Consider the following 20,270-nt stretch of genomic DNA (forward strand, 5'->3'; position numbering starts at 1 on the left):
ATTGAATCACCAAAGCTGGATTAATTGGAATATATTTGGATTTTTTGGGAAAACCTTGTAGATTGGTGCGGCCTAGAAAAGGGTTAAATTGAAACAAAGAACTCAAATAAAAGCGCAGCGAGCGCGAATTTTTTCTATAGAAATAACGCAATTTGATAGCCACCTGAGAGCTCACGATCGTCGCTCTCAATAGCTAGTACACACCCAGTCGCCGGGGCCGAAACCGGCCAGGACAGGATGATGACCCATAGTACAAGCTTTGCTTAGTTTGCCGCCCTTTGCAGTCTGCCGCCTCGGGCCATGGCCCCCTTGGCCCTATGGTAAATACGCCCCTGCTAATTAGACATTTTCTATGTAAGGTTTTAACTTAGAATGACCCTTTCCTTAAATGTACCCCGCCAGCCCCCAGCCAGCCAGCCAGCTTAAGTGTAGCTATACCCCGAAGTTAACGGAGTTTAAAAAAAACACCGTGTATATACATTTATGAATATTCCCCATATACTTAAATTGGCTATTTCAGAAAATTCCCATGATCTTTATACGCAATACAGTGTGAATTGTAGGCACCATAGTAAATACAGTGTAAATTAAATTACGAGATACGAGCCTTTTCAAGTAACTGTCAACGCTTGTTGGCAGTTACTATTAAAAGCTCCGATCTCGCAATGTCATGTCATGTTACGTCTCGTAATGTATCACATTGCTGCTCGGAAAATGTTCGAACTTTAATTACGGGATCATAATTAAGTGTAACAAAATATTCATCTTAATTAATGATTACACGGATAAATTCTATTTATCGCCCGTATCGTTTTTGATTTACACACTGTATAAACACATGCCGCCGATACTGTACATTATTTAGCCTTGTTTATTTGGAAAGTTATTGTCTTTTTTCTGGCAATCCATGAATATGAATACTGAAATCAGATACTCGTAGTTTAGCAAATTTGAATACTGTTTTTCAACCAAAATAGAATCGCAGGTCGTAGAAACTATCGGAGAAAAAAAAACGCGTGCCAGTAATGAACTTAGTCTTTTTAATAATATAGCTTATATAGAATAATTATATAGCTGCCTCCTACAGTTGAATTACCTCGTCTCCAGGCGAGCTCATGAGCGCCTGGCCGACGGAGTACGCGATGAAGAATACGGACACCGTCAGCCAGCGGTGCCGCCGCGGCCGCCGCATCCTCTGCAACAACAAAATAATCTAGATTCAATGTGTATCTTTCATCTACATCCGTGGTAGTTTTAAAGATAGACCTTCACCCAAAAAAAATAACTGAAGGGCGACTTCGATGGTCTGGGCATGTTGCGCCGAGAGCCCGAACACATGACACGCAAGGTGCTGGATATGTTCCCCAGACAATCGTAACGAGGAAGAGGGATATGGAAGAAGCCCAAATCCCACCTGAGATGACCCCAGACCGAGAAGCCTGGCAAAATATAACTAGGAGAGCCGACCCCAAATAATGGGAAAAGAAGAAGAAGAAATGTTTATTCGGCAAATAGTAAGTAAACATTCTATATTGAAACATAATGAAAAGGGAACACATAATAATAGTTAAGAGATCTGTAGATTTTTTTTCTTACTTGTGCTAAAATTTGTCTTATATTTATAAAAAGCTGTACACTTCTTTTTAAAGAATCCCGTTGTGGTAGTCCCTCGAGAGAACCTTTATTTACTTCTGCTATATTGGGACTAGCATGCCGTTTGTATCAAATATTACAATTATAATTTATCCGTTAACGTTGATCATACTTGATGTGTCCTTATCTAAGGATAAGTCAACCGTGAAACCACTCGATACTAGTCAATCAAGCCGATAAAACTTAAAAAGGGGTTTTCCGCTTGTCGAAGCCAGATTAACTCTCGACCTTCATTAGTCCTAATTTGAATTGTCCTCGGAATCTCCGTTACAACATGAATGGACTCGAGAGGGTAGATAATATAAGAGGAAGGTAATAAGGACAGATAATGACGCATTTAAGTGATAAACGGAAATCACAATGTGGGAATGCGAACACCAGGACAGCGATTTTAATGATTTCAAAACAGATAAAGTACAACGGTAAAACTATTATTCAAAAGCTCCCAACTACAGGAAGTTCAAACGTGAATGTCACAAAATTCACGTATGTCATAAAAACTATTATTAATTAACTATTTCTTACATGTTACACCTTCTTCTTTATCTTTGTACAGAGGATTACTATAACTAGCTTAAATTTAAAATAGGCCCTTGAGGCATTGTACCAAGGATGCTGGCGGTATTTCCTCGTTGTATCACAATACTGATACGTTGTGCGAGGAAGCCGCCAGCTCTTCGGTCACCAGTTACGTCCACCCTGATGCTTCGCGATTTCTGCAAAAAACTTGTGCGTGCTGGGACCCCATGGACCCTAGGTGAGAATATTCAGGTATGCCCGTGTAGGTGAAACGCACGCAGAGGCAGCATCCGTAGCAGAGGCAAATGGCTTAGGGCGTCCGCTAGCTTGTGCGGATGCACGGAGCGGGCGTACGCACGTGGAATTGGAAGTAAAATCCATCGCACGCGTCCGCGCCAGTTAGCGTTGCTCATACTGTTTCTCATTAACCCGCTCACCCGCTCCGTGCAGCGCCAGCTAGCGGACGCCCTGAGTGGACTAAATACTGAAATACTGAGCTATGGGATATTAAACCTGCCTAATAAAATGTTGTTTCCGGCAGACGGTGTATTCGTCCCCACAATATTCTTAATTATTACCATATTTCTACTTATACATCAGTGAAATAAACTATAAACGATAAAGTGTCAGTAGTGACTTACCATAGATAAAGATTACACCTATATTTTTTACTACCAAATATAAGCAAGAAATCCCAAAGGAGGCGTAATCAGTAAATGCATAATATGCAGAAAGAAATTATAGATATCCAGTTATTGTAAAATAGCATAAAATGATGAACAAAATTCAATACGAACGGTTTCTTACATTTATTTACTCCTAAAAAATGGTAATTTGTTCATAAGTAAAATTAGAGGGACGAAACACCTCATTGCATGTAACACCTCTGGAGTTGCAGGCGTCCATAGGCTACGGTAACTGCTTACCATCAGGCGGGCCGTATGCTTGTTTGCCACCGACGTATTATAAATTAAAGTCAACCATATAGAAACTTACACATACTATGCCTTACACAGTTTTATGACAAGTTTTCACAGATATTTTTTTTACGAATAAATATGACATGATGCATCAAGGCGGTTTGTTTACAGAGGCCTACCGGGAAACCCGAAAAGCGAAATTTCGTTATCTGCCTTTCTATCGCTCGAATACGCAAGAGTGATAGAGAGGCAGATAACGAAATTGCTAATTTGTGTTTCGCGTATTAGGCCCTCTGTGCTAGTGGCGCTAATATTCCCTATTGTTATTCTCTAGAGTCGAAGGTGAATCGAATTTTACCGTCAGTAAAATTTAACTCCCCGCCGTTTTATTAACGCGAGATTTTCACCATTCACCCACGTTTTTACGAGAAACAACATTTATTCGCTTTTCGGGTTTCCCGGTAGAAAAAGATGTAACTGACGTTGTTTTCTCCGTGAGATGCGATGTTTTACGTTTACCGGTGGTAAAGAAACGTAATAAACGTTCACTTATTGGCTGAAGCATTGATCTTGTTAAACTCTAGAAAAAAAGACAAGATTGTCTGGGATTTTAACCTAATAGTTATTTACGATACAAGTGCGAAAAATAGGAAATTCGTAGCGAATGGCGGTAAATTAAAACACAACCGAAGGGAGTGTTTTAAATCGACACGAGTTACGAATGACCTATTCGCAAATGTATCGTACAACGTTTTACAGTACATATGACCCTTTAAATTTTCGACATAGTTACATAAAGTGCTAATTTACGCACTAGTGCGGAAAAGTAGCATCATATGTACTGTAAAAATGTACGAAGGTCTGGCCTAGTGGGTAGTGACCCTGCCTATGAAGCCGACGGTATGGGTTCGAATCCCGATGAGAACAGACATACCTATATGACATAACAGCGGTACTTGGAGGATTTAACAACCAGAGGCGCCTTTGCGAGCTTACCCCTCTGTCGAAAAGCTCGGCCAATGGCCATATGTATTGTATGTTTAGCTGACTTAGCTATCTGTACGATACGTACAAATAGCCATACATTTGACGTGCCCTCTTCTTCATCCTCGCGTTCTCTCAGCATTTTGCCACGGCTAATGGGAGCCTGGAGTCCGCTTGGCAACTAATCCCGAGAATTGGCGTAGGCACTAGTTTTTACGAAAGCGACTGCCATCCGACCTAGGGCAAACTAGGCCTTATTGGGATAAGTCCGGTTTCCTCACGATGTTTTCCTTCAACAGAAAGTGACTGGTAAATATCAAATGATACTTCGCACATAAGTTCCGAAAAACTCATTGGTACGAGCCAGTTTGAACCCGCGACCTCCGGATTGTAAGTCACATGCTCTTACCGCTAGGCCACCGGCGCTTTTATATTCAATACATTTGACGTGCCTACCACCGCAAAAATCGGCAGACTGTTTTGTACAGAAAATTACAGAAAGGCGTCTCCAATTATTCACGGTCTGAATCGAAGAATGATTAAGACACGTTTAAAGATCTTGGAAAGATCTTTAAAAGATTGATAACTAAACGACATGTCAAAATTTACGTTTATTTCGATTCCGATAAGATCTATCTGCGATATTTCTAACGTCAAAGTGACATTGGTTGCCCGAATTGAGCTGCTTCTGTCAATTATACAAACCAGAAGTTATCGTTACCTTATCATTTATCATTATCGTATCTCATTCTTCGAATCGGGCCGTAAATCCCGATGTGTGTACTGTAAAGTATGGTACTGTAAAAAATGTCAAATAAATATAAGATCTGGTTGAATTTTCAGAATTGGAATGCGCCTCAAGCTTAACAGCTTTTCTTAATTCGTTTGAAAAATACGATCCTAAAAATCTGTCAAACCCATTTGCTACGCGTACGTGCTACGCCGTAGCGTTGCCACGATTCGTAGCTCCTTGCTTTAAACACTTTAATAAAATTCCAACCTTGATCCAACGCGTTAAAGTCGCAAATCAAATGCCATTCTCATAGAAAACTGAATTACTGTTTTTATCTCTCTCGTGAGAGTGTGCGTGAAGGAGATGGAGAATATAACGTCAGATGAGATTGATTATGTCGTGATTATCTTGGCGTGCCTTTGTTACGTTGAAGGAATATATAACGTCGATATGGGAGAGGTTACTTGAGACCTTGAGACTTGGCTGTAGAGGTCAAATATGTCAGATCAAGGAATCTTTTCCATGAGAATGAGGCTAATTCTAACTTTTAAAATGAAGTAGTGATATTTATATAGTTAATATGTATTTAGAAGGTATTTATTCTAGAAATTTAATGAGTATAGCCTTAGCCTAATTAAAGCGTTTCAAATAAGGGATGGTGTTTTGCATTAAACAAGGGTTAGCTGAATGTATTATACAGCGTGTATTTTTTTATACGACCGCATAACCAAAGGATAGTTAGCACAGTTTCATAGGTTTTATAAAAAACAAACCACTTTTATATTTCGTCGCATTTGATGACGCGAGTAATGAACTGTCACAAGTGATTATGATGTACAAAAAAATTACCGCTCGAAAAAAAAAACAAAAGTTAATTATGCTTTGGGAGTTAACACTAAATTAAAAAAAAAAACATTCAGAATCGTTTTACCTAGTTTGCGATTATATCATAGAAAATACACACTGTATCTTATTAGTGGCGAAATGCTCCTGTTAAATTCAAGTTTCTGACCACGAGCGCCCACTGCGTCACTGTCAAATACTTGAAAAATTATGCAAAATTCGGATCTTTCCTTATTTTGCTAATTTTTCATATTGAAAACTTAATGATGCGCCTAAAATCACTAACAGGCCAATTGGAATGAGATCTAATAACCAAACAGAATTTGAAATAGAGGTGTATTGTCATAGAAAACTTTGTAGCCACGTAAATTTTCTGTCATCTTTCTACACATTATGTAAAATATATCGTCGCGTCGTCTGTAACGGGCTTAACTGGGTAAGGTATATTGGCCATCAACGTATTGAAAGGCATGAAAAATTTACTTTCTAGGCAGCGTAGTGCCAAGCGAGCGAGTGAGCGCACGGTGACTTCGCGCGTTACTCACGTCGTAGTTACGAGTACCTATTCAAATTAAAATTACGTGCTCTTTACTTTATAACTGAATGTTCGTTTCCGTTTGTAATCTAGTCTAGCCCGAAAATGGGCCAATCGGGGTCCCGCGCGGGCCGTTTGCGGGACGCACAATCTAGGGCTACAGAATAGGGATGTCTCTTGTATAGCGGGACGGTTGGCAACCCTACTTTTGACACTGACAGACCATATTCATTATGGAAGGTGGCGGTAAGGAATGGAATCTCCATGTACCAAAAAGTGTCATCTAGAAACCTTAAATAGGTGGCGCTAAAATACCTAGAATACTTGAAAAAAAAAACAAATCATAGAAAGCGCACTTACAGCGCACTTCACTCCGTCAATCGCCTAGGTTCTTAGCTACTCTGGAGAGATTTGGAACTATTATTTATAGCTGACAGCTGGACACTTTTGCAACAGTTCTACCATGAGAGATTTCACTCCTTTTAATTCCACACTCCATAATATCCGTTAAAAATCCAGATCTAATTCATAACCTATTATTACAATCAGAATATAGGTACACCTCAGTAACCCTTTTTCATCTTCACAAAAACCGATTTCAGGCAAATGTAAAATAAAACTCTCCTGAATGATTTCCTATGAAAAGGGCCCTCTGTGCAAATGCAAACACTGTACACAAACCGACACCACAACACACGACAATAAATAAAACCATCACGTAGTATTGACCGAGTGAGTAACCATTTTACCAAGACCTCTCGGTTGCCGCTGCCTATTGGACTTTTTACTAAATGATGGACCGGGTGAGCTCAGGATATAGTAGTCGTGTTGTGTCTACCAATTAGCATTGATCTCTATTAAGCTTGCTAACGCGAGGGACAAGAAAATATACAGACTTTTGTCTTCATGTAACGCTGTATGTCTGACTGTTGTCGTAGGTCGTATATCAAGGTCAACGTATACAAGCTCTTTCGTCTCTTCTAAATCTTGCGCTTGTACTCGTACACATACTCCACTTACAGTAAGCCGAAACAGCAGAAGGAGCGAAGCTCTCCTTTCAATGTCTGAGCGAAGTAGTGGGTCAAAATTATTTTCCGTGTCTTGTTTCTGACCACTCTGTCACGCTTCTATTTTTGTCTTTTTTTTTTTTTTTTTTTAATTTATTTAGAAACCAAACAGTCGTATAAACATATCAACAATGCAATACAAACGATGTACCACAACAAAAGGAAAATACAACAAAAAGACCTGGAGGTTCATAAATTATAAATTATGTTAACTGATATAAATATAGTTATATAGCTACTTAATGCAAATTTTTGAATCTGATAGAAAAAATAACTGATATCTGTACTTATATATTAAAACAACTTACTTTTAACTATATCTTTTAGACTAGCCAACGAATTTTGAAAACAATCTACTTCGAATAGATTTTTATTATAGTAACTAGGAACTCGTCTGAAAAAGGTATGTCTGGAATAGTTTTTGACCGAAAAACTAATATGAAACAGCGATCGAGGGCGTAAGGGTTGATGCGGACAACTGAAAGTAACTAATCTTAGTAGATTAGGACAATTAATAATATTTTTTAGAATTTTAAACAAAAACATAACGTCTAAGTATATCCTACGGTTAAAAAGAGAAGGTACACCAAAATGTTTCGCCGCCAACGTTGAATTTACAAAATAAGTACCTGTTCTATAACTTAGAGATTTTAAGAAAATGTTTTGAATTCTCTCCAAACGGTCAATATGGACTTGGTATTGTGGTGTCCAAATTACACTCCCGAATTCGAGGATACTCCTAACTAAAGAATAAAATAATAATTTATAAGTATTTGGCCGTTTGAAGGGCTGTCCTACACGAAGAATCATTCCTAACCTTTTATATGCACGTTTACATAAATTATCAATATGCTCATTATAGTTTAGTTGCGAGTCCATAGTGATACCTAAGTCCTTAATGGAAGATACTCGTGCTATGTTATTACCAGACAAATTATAATTATAAATTATCGGGTTGTGTTTCCGATTAAAGCTGATAACAAAACATTTTTCTGTGTTTAAAAACAAATGATTATTAGAGCAATATAGGACAAAATTATCTAAATCTTTTTGCAATAATAGGCAGTCTGCCTCCGAAGACACGGCTTTATAAATCTTTGTGTCATCAGCATATATAAGGTGTTCAGAGCTACGGAAGCAAGCCGCCATATCATTTATATACAGGATAAAAAATAAAGGACCAAGGTGTGACCCCTGAGGTACTCCAGAGGGGATGGGGAGAAAACGAGATGTGTACCCTTTCAAGGCCACAGCTTGACTACGATTAGAGAGGTAAGATTTAATCCACCTCAGGAGGTCACCGTGTATACCGAGGTCGAGAAGTTTCTTGATCAAATTATTATGGTTAATTTTATCGAAACACTTCGAAAAATCGGTATACACGGCATCCACCTGGCCCCCAGAGGCTAACCTATTAATAATAAAATCAGAAAAGGTAAGTAGATTCGTGTCAACACTTCTACCTTGGCAAAAACCATGTTGACTGGGCGCGATATGATGACAAAAAGCAGCTGTAATTTTGTTATAAACTATTTTTTCTAAAATTTTTGCGAAAATATTTAATTTACTAATTGGCCTATAGTTTGTAACCAGGTGAGCATCCCCGCTCTTATAAATAGGCGTAATCAGGGCTCTTTTCCATACTACAGGGAAATAACCACCTGACAATGATTTTTTATAAATTAGAGTTAGGGGTGCAGCTAACTCTTGGGCACACATAATAATGAAATAAGGATGGATCATGTCGGTACCACTACCCTTCCCAGCGTTTACTCTCTTCAAAAATCCATAAACACAATCCTCTGTAACATCAATGCAACTAAGATCTATAAGTGAGTCCTCAGGTACAGGTAGACAGTCAGGAGCGACAGAAAGATCAGGCACAAAAACCTAGTTGAAAAAGTCATTGAAGTAATTACTTATAGTAAGACCATCGTTGGATGTATCGTTTAGGTATGACATTTGATCGGGTACATGATTAGTTGGAAATTTAGATTTCATAAAAGACCAAAAATATGATGGATTACTATATATTTTATCTTCAGTTAGTGAAATATATGTTTTATAACACTCAGTAGCCATCTTATGCTCCCTGGATCTTAAGAGTACGAACTCCACCCTATCAAGGGGATTTCTATACCTTTTCCACCGTTTATGTACTGATAATTTTTGTTTACGAAGCTTGATAAGTGCACAAGAAAACCAAGGCGGGTACCCATTATTCGAGTTAACACATTTATGAGGAATATAACTTAAAATAAGTCTTTTTAAAACAGAATAAAAATAAGAAACCGATTCCTCAACATCCATATTTAATAAACATGCCCAATCGGTTTCGGACAGTTCCTTACGGATAGAATTATAGTCGCCGCGGCGGAAAATAGGCTTAATAGTATGGTTCGGTTTCAATTGAGGTGAATAATTTAACGAATTAAGAGCCAAAGATATATGTAACGCCTTATGCTGTGGATCCTCCGGCGTAAGCGGGGACGAACTAGCACTAACCTCACAAATTACGTTAGCCATAACGAGATCAAGCACTCGTCCATTTATATTATAACACGAATTAAATTGGCTTAATCCAGTCAAAGCGATGAAATCGGAAAGAACTATTGCAGTTGCGTCAACATTAAGCTCCATAGTAAGAGTATTTGAGTTTGGGCACAGGGACCAACAGGCATGAGATACATTAAAGTCGCCTACAAAAACAAAAATATCATCTGGATTGGCGTGCATTATCCTAGCGGCATTATCGAAAAAACAGCGTAATGAATTAATATGGTCATCATTGTGAGGAAAATAAACACAAGCTATATGCAATAGTGGGTCGGCCGGTCGGCGGCGGACGGGCGGCGAGGCGCGGGGAGAGCGCAGCGCGGCGCCGGCGCAGGCCCGCGGCTCCACGGTGAGCCATATCTCCTCGTGCCGCTGCGCCGCGCACCACTCGTCCCGGCGCGACACGCGGAGCCCGCGCCGCGCCGCCACCAACACGCCGCCCCCGCGCCGAGCGGAGCGCCCCGAGTGATCACGCCTGTATACTTCATACCTACTATCAAAGTATTCACTACTGAAGAAGTCAGGATTTAACCAAGTTTCGGATAGACAGATAAAGTCATAGTTAGAATTAATAACACAAGATAAGAAAGCATGTGATTTAGTCCGCAATCCCCTTACGTTCTGATAGTAAATAGAGATGTTATTACTACTCGTACTAGTCACTGATAAATAAAATACAGTTATATAGGAAATTTAGGTTTATAAATATTGGAAGTTGTATATGGCATATCTTTTTCTCAGACAAGCAGCATGGCCTAACCTTTGAACATTGAGATCGTAAATCAGTTAAATGGGTTTTACACATTATGAAAAAGTATAAGTTACAGTCACAGTCTTGAATTATTATGAGTATCAGACACCACAAGCTTACAAAAGATACCAATAATATAATATACACTATATGAACATACTCAGAAATACCGACGAGATTCTTTGATGATAGTCATTTAAGTTTCTTTAAATCATCATCATTGCTGACAACAAACACTTTTGAGCTATCGCTTTTGCGCATATATATTTTACACTGCCTAACCCATAGGTAGTTGAAATTCAGTTCATTTTTTCTGTCACGAGCCCGTCTAAGAAGCATCTTATTAACCGCTGTGAGGTGTTCATTCACGTAAATGGCGACCGCTGGGCCCAAAAGCCCGGCGTCGGCGCTGGTGAGGTTGCGGCGCGCGCGCACAGCCGCCAGCAGCTCGTCCTTGCGGCGGCGCTGGCAGAAACGAACGATGATAGCAGGGGGCCTGGGGTCCGCGCGGTCCCCGCTGCCCACAGACGACGTAAATCGGCGCACACGATGAATTGAGTCCACATCCGTTTCTCGCAACTCAAAACCGACTGTGACTGAAATGCTACTTAGAATGGATATCAAATTCTCGCCATTTTTCTGGGGAACACCACTAATTTCAATATTATTAAGTCGACAAAACTGGTCCCGGTCGCCTTCATTGGCTTTTAGTGATGCGAAGTCAGTCTCCAGCTGCTTTAATTTCAATTCGATGGACGGAATATGGTCAAGCTTACTTTCCGTGAGGGTAAGCCGCACGTTGAAATCCTCCAGCCGGGTTTCCATCGAGCTGAGCTTTCCCTCAATGCTGGCAATACCTTGATTCGCCTGGTCTAGTCCGTTTTGCATTTTTTGCAGTTGTGCCTTGAAGCCCCTAACCTCCTTAACCAATTCGGTTAAGGGGTCATTACTGTCCGGCTGGCGGCACGAGATACACCGCCAACTTGCTTTTTTATCCGCGGTCATTCTTTTATAAGTGTTCTCCTGAACTCCAGAACACCGATAGTGATAAGATCCTCCACATTGTGAACACGGCACATCACCATCACCATTAAAAACATCACCGCACTTCTTACAAAGAGACATTCCAACGACAAATTACCGGACGACCGTAACGGGCAGAGAATATGGTTCAAAGTTGAATGGAGCAGTTTAAATACGTAGTTAAGTGAGTTAACAATAACAAATATAACCGGTCGCTCGCGCGGTCGATCGCTAACTGAACTGACTGTCTTTTATCAAATAAATAAATAAAGAAATCGCATATTGTGTTACGAAGTTAGACAATAGAATCCCTCTAAGCTACGTTTGCACCGTCTTGAATAGAACTCAGTGAAGTGTGTCATTATAAACTTCATATTTTTATAGAAGTGTGAACTTTGACATTGCAAGCCCCGTGCAGAGTTAGCTTGGTCCAACGCTTGCAGTAAGTTAAGTACAAGCATTATTTACGATAATGATAAATGAGTTGCCGAAGGTGGTACACATTGCTGGCTGTTTGTTGTTCGCTGATGACTTTGAGCAGCAAAATCTGATCTGGAGGATGGAGGAGGGACAATAAACTGTATTTTAACACCTTTAAATGTAAAGTTATTATGTTCTCCAGAATTCGGTCACCTCACATTAAACAATATCACATTAAAGACGCATTGATGGATTGCGTTGATGGGGTAACTCACCTGGGACTGACTTTGGACTCGAGAATTTAGGATGCACGTTACCAATATCTGTAAGCAGGCGAATAAGATCCTGGGGTTTATCATGGTATCGAGCCAGTGCAATGACACTCGTGTTTTGCAGCTGCTATATAACGCCTATGTTCGCAGCAAATGGTGGATTTAATTTGGTTCTTGTGTCTGGGATCCGCAGGAAAGCAAGTATACCCTCATTGTTGAGGAGTATTACAGGAGTAAAAATTAAAAACGGCTTTCTATCTTAGCACACGTGTAATGTCGAATGTGACACATACAGAGAGAGAATAAATTATAAACGCCTGACAGTTTGTCAGAGCAATTGCCATTAGGATGGGAGCTAATATAATTTTAACATGCCCCCGGGGTTGAAAGGAAGCCTTTCAAACGGAATCGGTAGCCACAGGAAGAGGACAAATCTTGTTAAAGGCGCGACGAACGACTCCTCCAGCTGTCTTCACATCAGCCACTCGAGATATGCCATCCTGTCCTGAGTGAATGGCTACGATACGTCCCAGTCTCCATTTCAATGGAGGAAGGTTGTCCTCTTTCAGAACAACGAGGCTATTATTCTTGAGGGAATCGTGGTTGAGTCTCCACTTGATTCGCTGTTGCAGTTCTGGGACATACTCCTTAGTCCACCGAGCCCAGAAATGTTGACGAAGTTGTTCGATTCTGTGGAATCGGGACAGATGCTGATAAGTGTGGTCCCGCAGATCCTGCACCGGCAACGAAGTGAGTGAGCGTCCGACAAGAAAATGTCCAGGGGTGAGCGCTGAGAGGTCGTCCGGGTGTGATGACAGAGGCGTGAGTGGCCGAGAATTCAATAGGGCTTCAATACTGATGAGTGTAGAGTTAAGCTGTTCATAAGTTAAGTTACAATTTCCCAACACTCGTTGCAAATGAAATTTGACTGATTTGACACCCGCGTCCCAAAGACCCCCGAAGTGAGGTGCATAAGCAGGCAGAAAATAAATTTAGTTTTCTCACTAGCCAACGTCTCAGCCAAAGCGTTGCAGTTTTCCTTCAGGAACTTTGTAATTTCATTATAGGCTCCTACAAATGCAGTGCCGTTATCGGAGTAAATGTTGTCTGGCTGTCCCCGTCGAGACATAAAGCGAGACAGTGCTAACAAGTAAGTTTTACTAGTTAAATCTCCCACCAATTCTAAATGTATTGCCTTGGTTGTGAAGCATATAAAAATAGCAACATAGACTTTAATTAGTGCGCAACCACGACCTTGACGGCTGGCTGCCATGAGTGGACCCGCGTAGTCCACGCCTACATTCCTAAACGGGTAGCCTCCAGGAGTCAACCGAGAATTTGGCAAATTGCCCATCAATGGAGCAATTACTTGTCCCTTCATGATTTTACATCGCACACATTGATGGTAGCAAGCCTTTGCCAAATTACGACCTCCTATGGGCCAGTAGGTTTCTTTAATTGTTGCTAACAACAGCTGGGGCGGTGCATGGAGAAGCCTTTTATGTTCCAGATTAAATAATAATTTTGTGAATCGATGTGTGGACTGTAAAATAATGGGATGTTTTTTCTCATACGGAAATTCTGAATTGGAAAGACGGCCTCCCACACGCATTAAGTTGTCGTTATCTAGGAATGGGTTGAATTTCAAAAGCTTACTCTTTTTTGGTAAGTTTTGTTTTTTTGCTAATATATCATATTCTGAAAATGATTCGCTCTGACTGAGTTTGGTAATCATCTTTAATGAATTACTTAATTCGTCATGATTGAGGTATGTGGACGACGAAGACGTTGCATTTTTGCGGCATTTTGTAATGAAACGGAGAGCATAGGCGAAAGCACGAATGAGCCGCGAGAGATTGGAGAAGCGATTGAAGTCTATTAATGGCTCATGATTTAGATTAACGTGCAATGAAACCTCAACGCGGGTTTCAGGCAGGTCATCGCATTGTTTTGTAATAGGATTTGAGGGCCAGTAGGTCACGTCTTGTTGTAAGAAACTAGGACCCGACCACCACAAATCTAACGAGTCGATAACGCTTGCATGCAATCCACGGGATATTAAGTCCGCTGGGTTTTGGTCCGTTGGAACATGCCTCCAAGTACCTACAACTGCCGGTAATTTCTAAAATGTCCGACACTCGATTCCTCACAAAGGGCTGCAACCTACTTGGCATCATCTTAAGCCAACCTAGCACTATAGTCGAGTCGGTCCAAAATATTGTGCTTCTGACCTGAGCCCGAAGTGAAGTCATGACCTTTTCATACAGATGAGCACTAACGAGAGCTCCACATAATTCAAGTCTAGGCGTAGTCGTAGGTTTAATCGGACTAACTCGACTTTTTGCAATCAATAACCTGACTAACACCTGACCTTCCTTGTCTACACTACGTACGTACACACAAGCGCCGTACGCGCGTTCAGATGCGTCTGAGAAAATGTGTGAATCAAAGGCTACGTGTGAGTTGCAAATTACATGACGAGGGACTCTAATATCATTCAGTGCCGGCAATCCTTCCAAGAGTTCTAGCCATTGTTTGGTGATCTCTGGAGACAGTTCTTCTTCCCATGAAATTTTTTGGAGCCACAACCTCTGAAGTAGCATCTTCATAGTGATCACGAATGGAGACAAAAGTCCTAACGGATCGAAGATCTGAGCAATGACTGAGAGCATATCGCGTTTGGTATTTCCTTTGGGAACTAGATTTCCTATTGGAAAATACAGCTCATCAGACTCGGGGTGCCAGCCTAAGCCTAAAGTTTTGCTGGGCTCATTTGATCCGATATTTAAATCCACAGAGGATTGAGAGACTTCACGTAGAAGGCGAGGCTCATTTGACCTCCACTTGCGCAGGTTCATTCCCGCTGAAGAAAGTGCGTGAGTCACTTTATGACGAATATCTTCCACCTCAGGAAGCTTATCTCCTCCGGTCAGCAGGTCGTCTACATAAAAATCGTGACGATGACTTCTTTGACTTTCTCATCGTCACAATCCAGGCCTATTTGCTTGAGACACCTGGTAGCCAGGAAGGGAGCACTGGCTGTCCCATAGGAGACAGTATTGAGCTCGTGCACTAATAGTGGCTTGGTCTCTGAGCTGCGCCAGAGTATTTTTTGAAGGTTGCGGTCGTCAGGATGCACCCATATCTGACGGTACATTTGTGATGGCGCGCGCAGCCACGCATCACAATACCACGCCACCGCCGCGTGATCTGTCCCGAGCTCCCCATCGCGCCGCATGCCGGCCGCCGAGCGACTGAGAGTCGCTGCCCCCGCCCGCGCCCCGCGAGCCGCGCACTATAAAAGCCAGCGCGGTCGCCTAGATAGCAGGCAGTCGCTCTCACCGCCTTCTGCTGTGAGGACCGCTGCTCTCCCGGTACGAGCCGGCGTGTTTTCAGACGCGTTATGGCTCCCGGTCCCTAGCCACCCTACCCTTCCTGATTCCCGTAGGCCAGTTGAGCCGGCGTGTTTACAGACGCGTTAAGGCACCTGGAGTACGTACCCTTCCTGACCCCGTAGCCCAGTCGAGCCGGCGCGTTTTCAGACGCGTGAAGGCACCTGGAGTACGTACCCCTTCCCGATTCCTTATCCCGGTTGTGCCGGCGTGTTTACAGACGCGTGAAGGCACCCGGGGTATCCACCCCTATACTATCTCGCTCCCGTCAAAACCGCCCCTTCACTCTTAGGGGATACCGATCCCAAAACTCGCGAGTAGCTTAGGGTCCGCGCCGTCCCGTAATCCTGTTGCTATAAATTAGAATCATCCCCCGCGTCGTACCTAGCCTAGGACATCTAGATTTAAGAAGCCTTTATTTTATAATAAACCGGCATAAAAGCCCGCCGATTTGTGTTACAGTATTACCTTTGGTTTCTTTGTCTCACCCTGCACCCTCTCTCTCCTCTGAGCTAATTAGGAAACCCTTGCTCCCGTCTGGAACAAGGGAGTTGTATGAGGCCACGCCCGCCCCGGCGAACGTGACCCCATCACATCTGGCGCCCAACGAAATAACTCACGTAGGAGTCCATACGGTATCCTGGAAGGAACCGATGCTCGAGAGAGGACAGGGGACAGTTATAAATAAATAAATAAATATATATACCGTAGGGCTGCTACACCGTAGCATTACCGCATCCATTTGGGGGGAGTGTCGCTTCCCGCCCATCCGTACATCACATCTAGCGCCCAACTAAATAACTCACGTAGGACAGGGATAAAAATAAATAAATAAATACATATTTGCCATATACCGTACCGGGTATATATACCGTACAGCCGCTATACGTAGCATCACCGCACCGATTTGGGGGGACTGTCGCATCCCGCCCACCCGTAGATCACATCTAGCCCGCACAGAGGTACACCAGGAGTCCCGACGCTCCATCCAGGTAAATTCAACTCCCGCACAGATAACCGTTCACCGTACAACCGCTACTTACCGGTAGGTATTATAGATGCCTACAAGTTGGATATACCGACTGAAGAAACCCGAATTGATACAAGAGGCCTCGAAACGTGGCATCCCGACCGAAGACTTAACCGTAGAAGAGATACGCAAGGGCCTGGTAGAGATCCTGAAAGAAGAAAAAACCGAAGACATGGCAGAAAACAGAGCAAAGGTAATAACAAAACTCATAAAGGAGTGGAACCTATCATTCAGTACCACAGACGACGCCGTCGAGTTCATAGAAAGGCTGGAAGAACTCATCAATGCGAGCAACATTAAGAAGGAGGATATATTACCAGCACTACCACGCATCTTAAAAGGTAGGGCGCTGCTCTGGTATAGAAATTACGTTGAATCATGGACCAATTGGGAACAATTCCTGCAAATATTTAAGTTATACTACTTTCCTGCTAATTATGAAGAGGATCTCATAGCCAAAATCGTCACCAGAAAGCAAAGAGTCCAGGAGAGGTTTACCGATTACGTCACGGATATACAAACACTAATGCGCAGGTACGGAAACCTCACTGAGAGAGAAAAGTTATACCGCATCCACGAGAATATGTTACAAAGCTACAAGCTATACATCAAAAGACAAGACTACAAGACCTTACCAGAGCTATTAAGACTGGGAACCGAGTATGAAAACATAAGGACACCCATAGACGGTACAACAACGTCATCAGGAGCATGGCGATACACCGGCGACGACGCCAAATCGAGTGACGACGAGCAAGCAAACAGTGAGCAAGCGACCCAAGGTAGGGACAACAGACACCACAACAACCTGAAACCGAAACCCGAACAGGGAGAGAGTAAGAGCCAAACAGTACATCCAAGGTACGACCCCAAGACCAGTTGCTGGTCCTGTGGGAAACCGGGACATAACGCAGACGCCTGCAGAGGCAGACGCCAAGTATTTTGTAGCCAGTGTGGAAAACTGGGAGTGTTGAGCAGAGCCTGCTGCAGGAAAATAACCTGGAAAGGCCAGGAAAAGGTAGGAGCAGCCGACAGTCTACAGACGAGCGACAACCGCCTCTACATGAATTTACGCATAATGGGAAGACCATACCGAGGTGTTATAGACACAGGCTCCACTAACTCGTACATCAATCAACAGGTATACAATGAATGTAAGGACCGCGCGTACCAAAATAAGGTAAAAACAAGAGAAATAGTACTAGCAAATGGGATCAGGACGCAAGCACACGACAACCTGTTGGTCGACATAGTAATCAAGGAGGTAACGATCAGACACTGGCTGAGAGTGTTGCCGTCAGCCACGGACATTATAATAGGAATGGACATCCTGAAACGACTTGGAATGTCAATACAATGGCCAGGAGAAAGCCAAGACTCAGATGACCGCGGTAATAAATATAGCCAGCGGCAACACAAAGAAACCGGAGAAGGAGAAGAAACCGTAGAAAGCACAGAAGAAAACAAGATCACACCGGAACCGCAACAGCAAAACCAGAATAGCATAACCACCGAATCCAGTCAACAGCAGCCAACCACACCGCTCACACAGATACAACATAAAATAAAACCGAAGCACACAGAACCCGTAAAGGAAAGATATTATCCACTAAATCCGAAGCAGCAAGAAATAATAAATAAACACGTGAGTGAAATGTACCGACCCTGTGTAGATTTCCATAAAATTAACCAGATAACCGAGAAAGATGCGTACCCAATACCACAGAGAAAGTTATACAACAGAAGAGAAAAAGTACTTAGCAATCCGAGGGAGTATAAAGAAAATGAAGGCATTTCTAGAAGGCGACCAGTTCACCGTAAGAACGGACCAGCAAGCAATACACTGCTTGAACAGCATAAAGGACCCCACAGACCGGTTAGCCTATATCGTGTGTCGGAGCGCAACGCAAAGCGAGATAGCAGACGGCCTATCCAGAAGTCCAGTAGGTACAGCGAGAGAACACGAATTATACCAGGAAAAGTGGCATCAGCTGACCAGGAACCCCGACGTAAGGAGGAAAAATGTACACAAGAGCAAAGGCCCCACAAGTTGAGAGAAACACAAACGCCGAGACAAAAAGAAAAACACCGTGAGGGCACCAGCCACCTTCAGAAAAGGAACATGGGATCCTTAAACGTCAATTTAGAGTAAGAAAAATACATATAGGGGGGAATAAACAAGTAAGTTATACACAAAGGGATACATTAGAAGAGCAGAATAGAATTTAAAAAAAAAAAAGCCACGCGCACCCGCCCTACGAACGCCACCGCAAGAAGGAAAAGAAGAATAGGTATAAAAAAATATATATATATATACATAGTGTAGTGAAATAAAAATACAGTGCAGTGAAAGACAATACCAGTTTACCAGTATAAAAGTATAAACCGTGAATATAATAATAAAAAACCTATAAAAATTTAACAGATAAGTAAAAAAAAAAAACATATTAATATATAAAGTGTAGTGAAATAAATAGACAGTGCTGTAAAAGACAAAACCACTAAAAAGTATAAACCGTGAAAATAATATACGAAACAAAAGGATACAAAATAATCATATAAAATACAAAATACCTTTAAAATAAATTTATATAAGTGAGATAGTAAATGGATAAAACCATAGAAGCACATAACAATAGTAAGTAGGATACATACACTGGATAGGTAAATAACAATTAAGTGAATTGGTAGCATTACGATAAGTGAACAACAATATAGTGGGAATAGTATAATAGTGTAAAAGCAATATAGTTACAATAAATAACTTTAAAAAACAAACGACGCGGGTAAAACAGAGAACATAGGCTAACACTAAATGAAGATAAATAGACACATAATTAAGATAGCAAGTATAAACGAAACATATGCATACAAAATACCGGTGCGACATAAAATAAAATGCCTCAAATTAAATAAACATACAGAAAAAAGGAATACGAATACTTAGGATAAATATAAATAGAATAGCATCCAGTAAATATCAATAAAAAGACAAAACAACAGTAAACGAGGAGAGGTAACATCTTTCAACCATCATGTTCTAATTCGGTGATTTTTCCCAATAGGTAAAAATCTCCAGACGGGTGACGGGACTGTGATGGCGCGCGCAGCCACGCATCACAATACCACGCCACCGCCGCGTGATCTGTCCCGAGCTCCCCATCGCGCCGCATGCCGGCCGCCGAGCGACTGAGAGTCGCTGCCCCCGCCCGCGCCCCGCGAGCCGCGCACTATAAAAGCCAGCGCGGTCGCCTAGATAGCAGGCGCCTTTATCCTGACCCTCATCGAGAGGAAGAGGAAACTGCGTCGACAATTCCAGCGCACACGATGTCCCACCATGAAGTCCCAGCTGAACTCTCTCGCCGAGAAGATCTCGCAAAGCCTCGCGGCTTACACCGAGGACTCTTGGCTCGAGTACATCGAGTCAGCTGGTGAGGACTGGAACGACATCCATCGTCTGTGCCGCAGAGTAACAGGAAGACCAGCACCCATCCGCCCTCTTTTCGCCAGTGACGGTACCCCACGTTACCGCGCAGAAGATCGAGCGGAGATTTTCGCTGACCACCTGGAGA

The 20,270-nt window shown here is 42.1% G+C and overlaps 1 protein-coding gene across 1 annotated transcript in view; it reads right to left on the bottom strand.

Annotated features, from left to right (window-relative positions):
- The window catches only part of LOC133529459 (probable sodium/potassium/calcium exchanger CG1090), a 66,736-nt gene that overhangs the window by 16,870 nt on the left and 29,596 nt on the right, over nucleotides 1–20,270 (bottom strand). The window contains exon 2 of the mRNA XM_061867171.1: nucleotides 1,097–1,195. Within this exon, the coding sequence (XP_061723155.1) occupies nucleotides 1,097–1,195 (99 nt within the window). The remainder of the gene's footprint in view (nucleotides 1–1,096; nucleotides 1,196–20,270) is intronic.

Source organism: Cydia pomonella, chromosome 21 (assembly GCF_033807575.1).
Source record: "Cydia pomonella isolate Wapato2018A chromosome 21, ilCydPomo1, whole genome shotgun sequence".
In the NCBI taxonomy this organism is placed as follows: domain Eukaryota; kingdom Metazoa; phylum Arthropoda; class Insecta; order Lepidoptera; family Tortricidae; genus Cydia; species Cydia pomonella.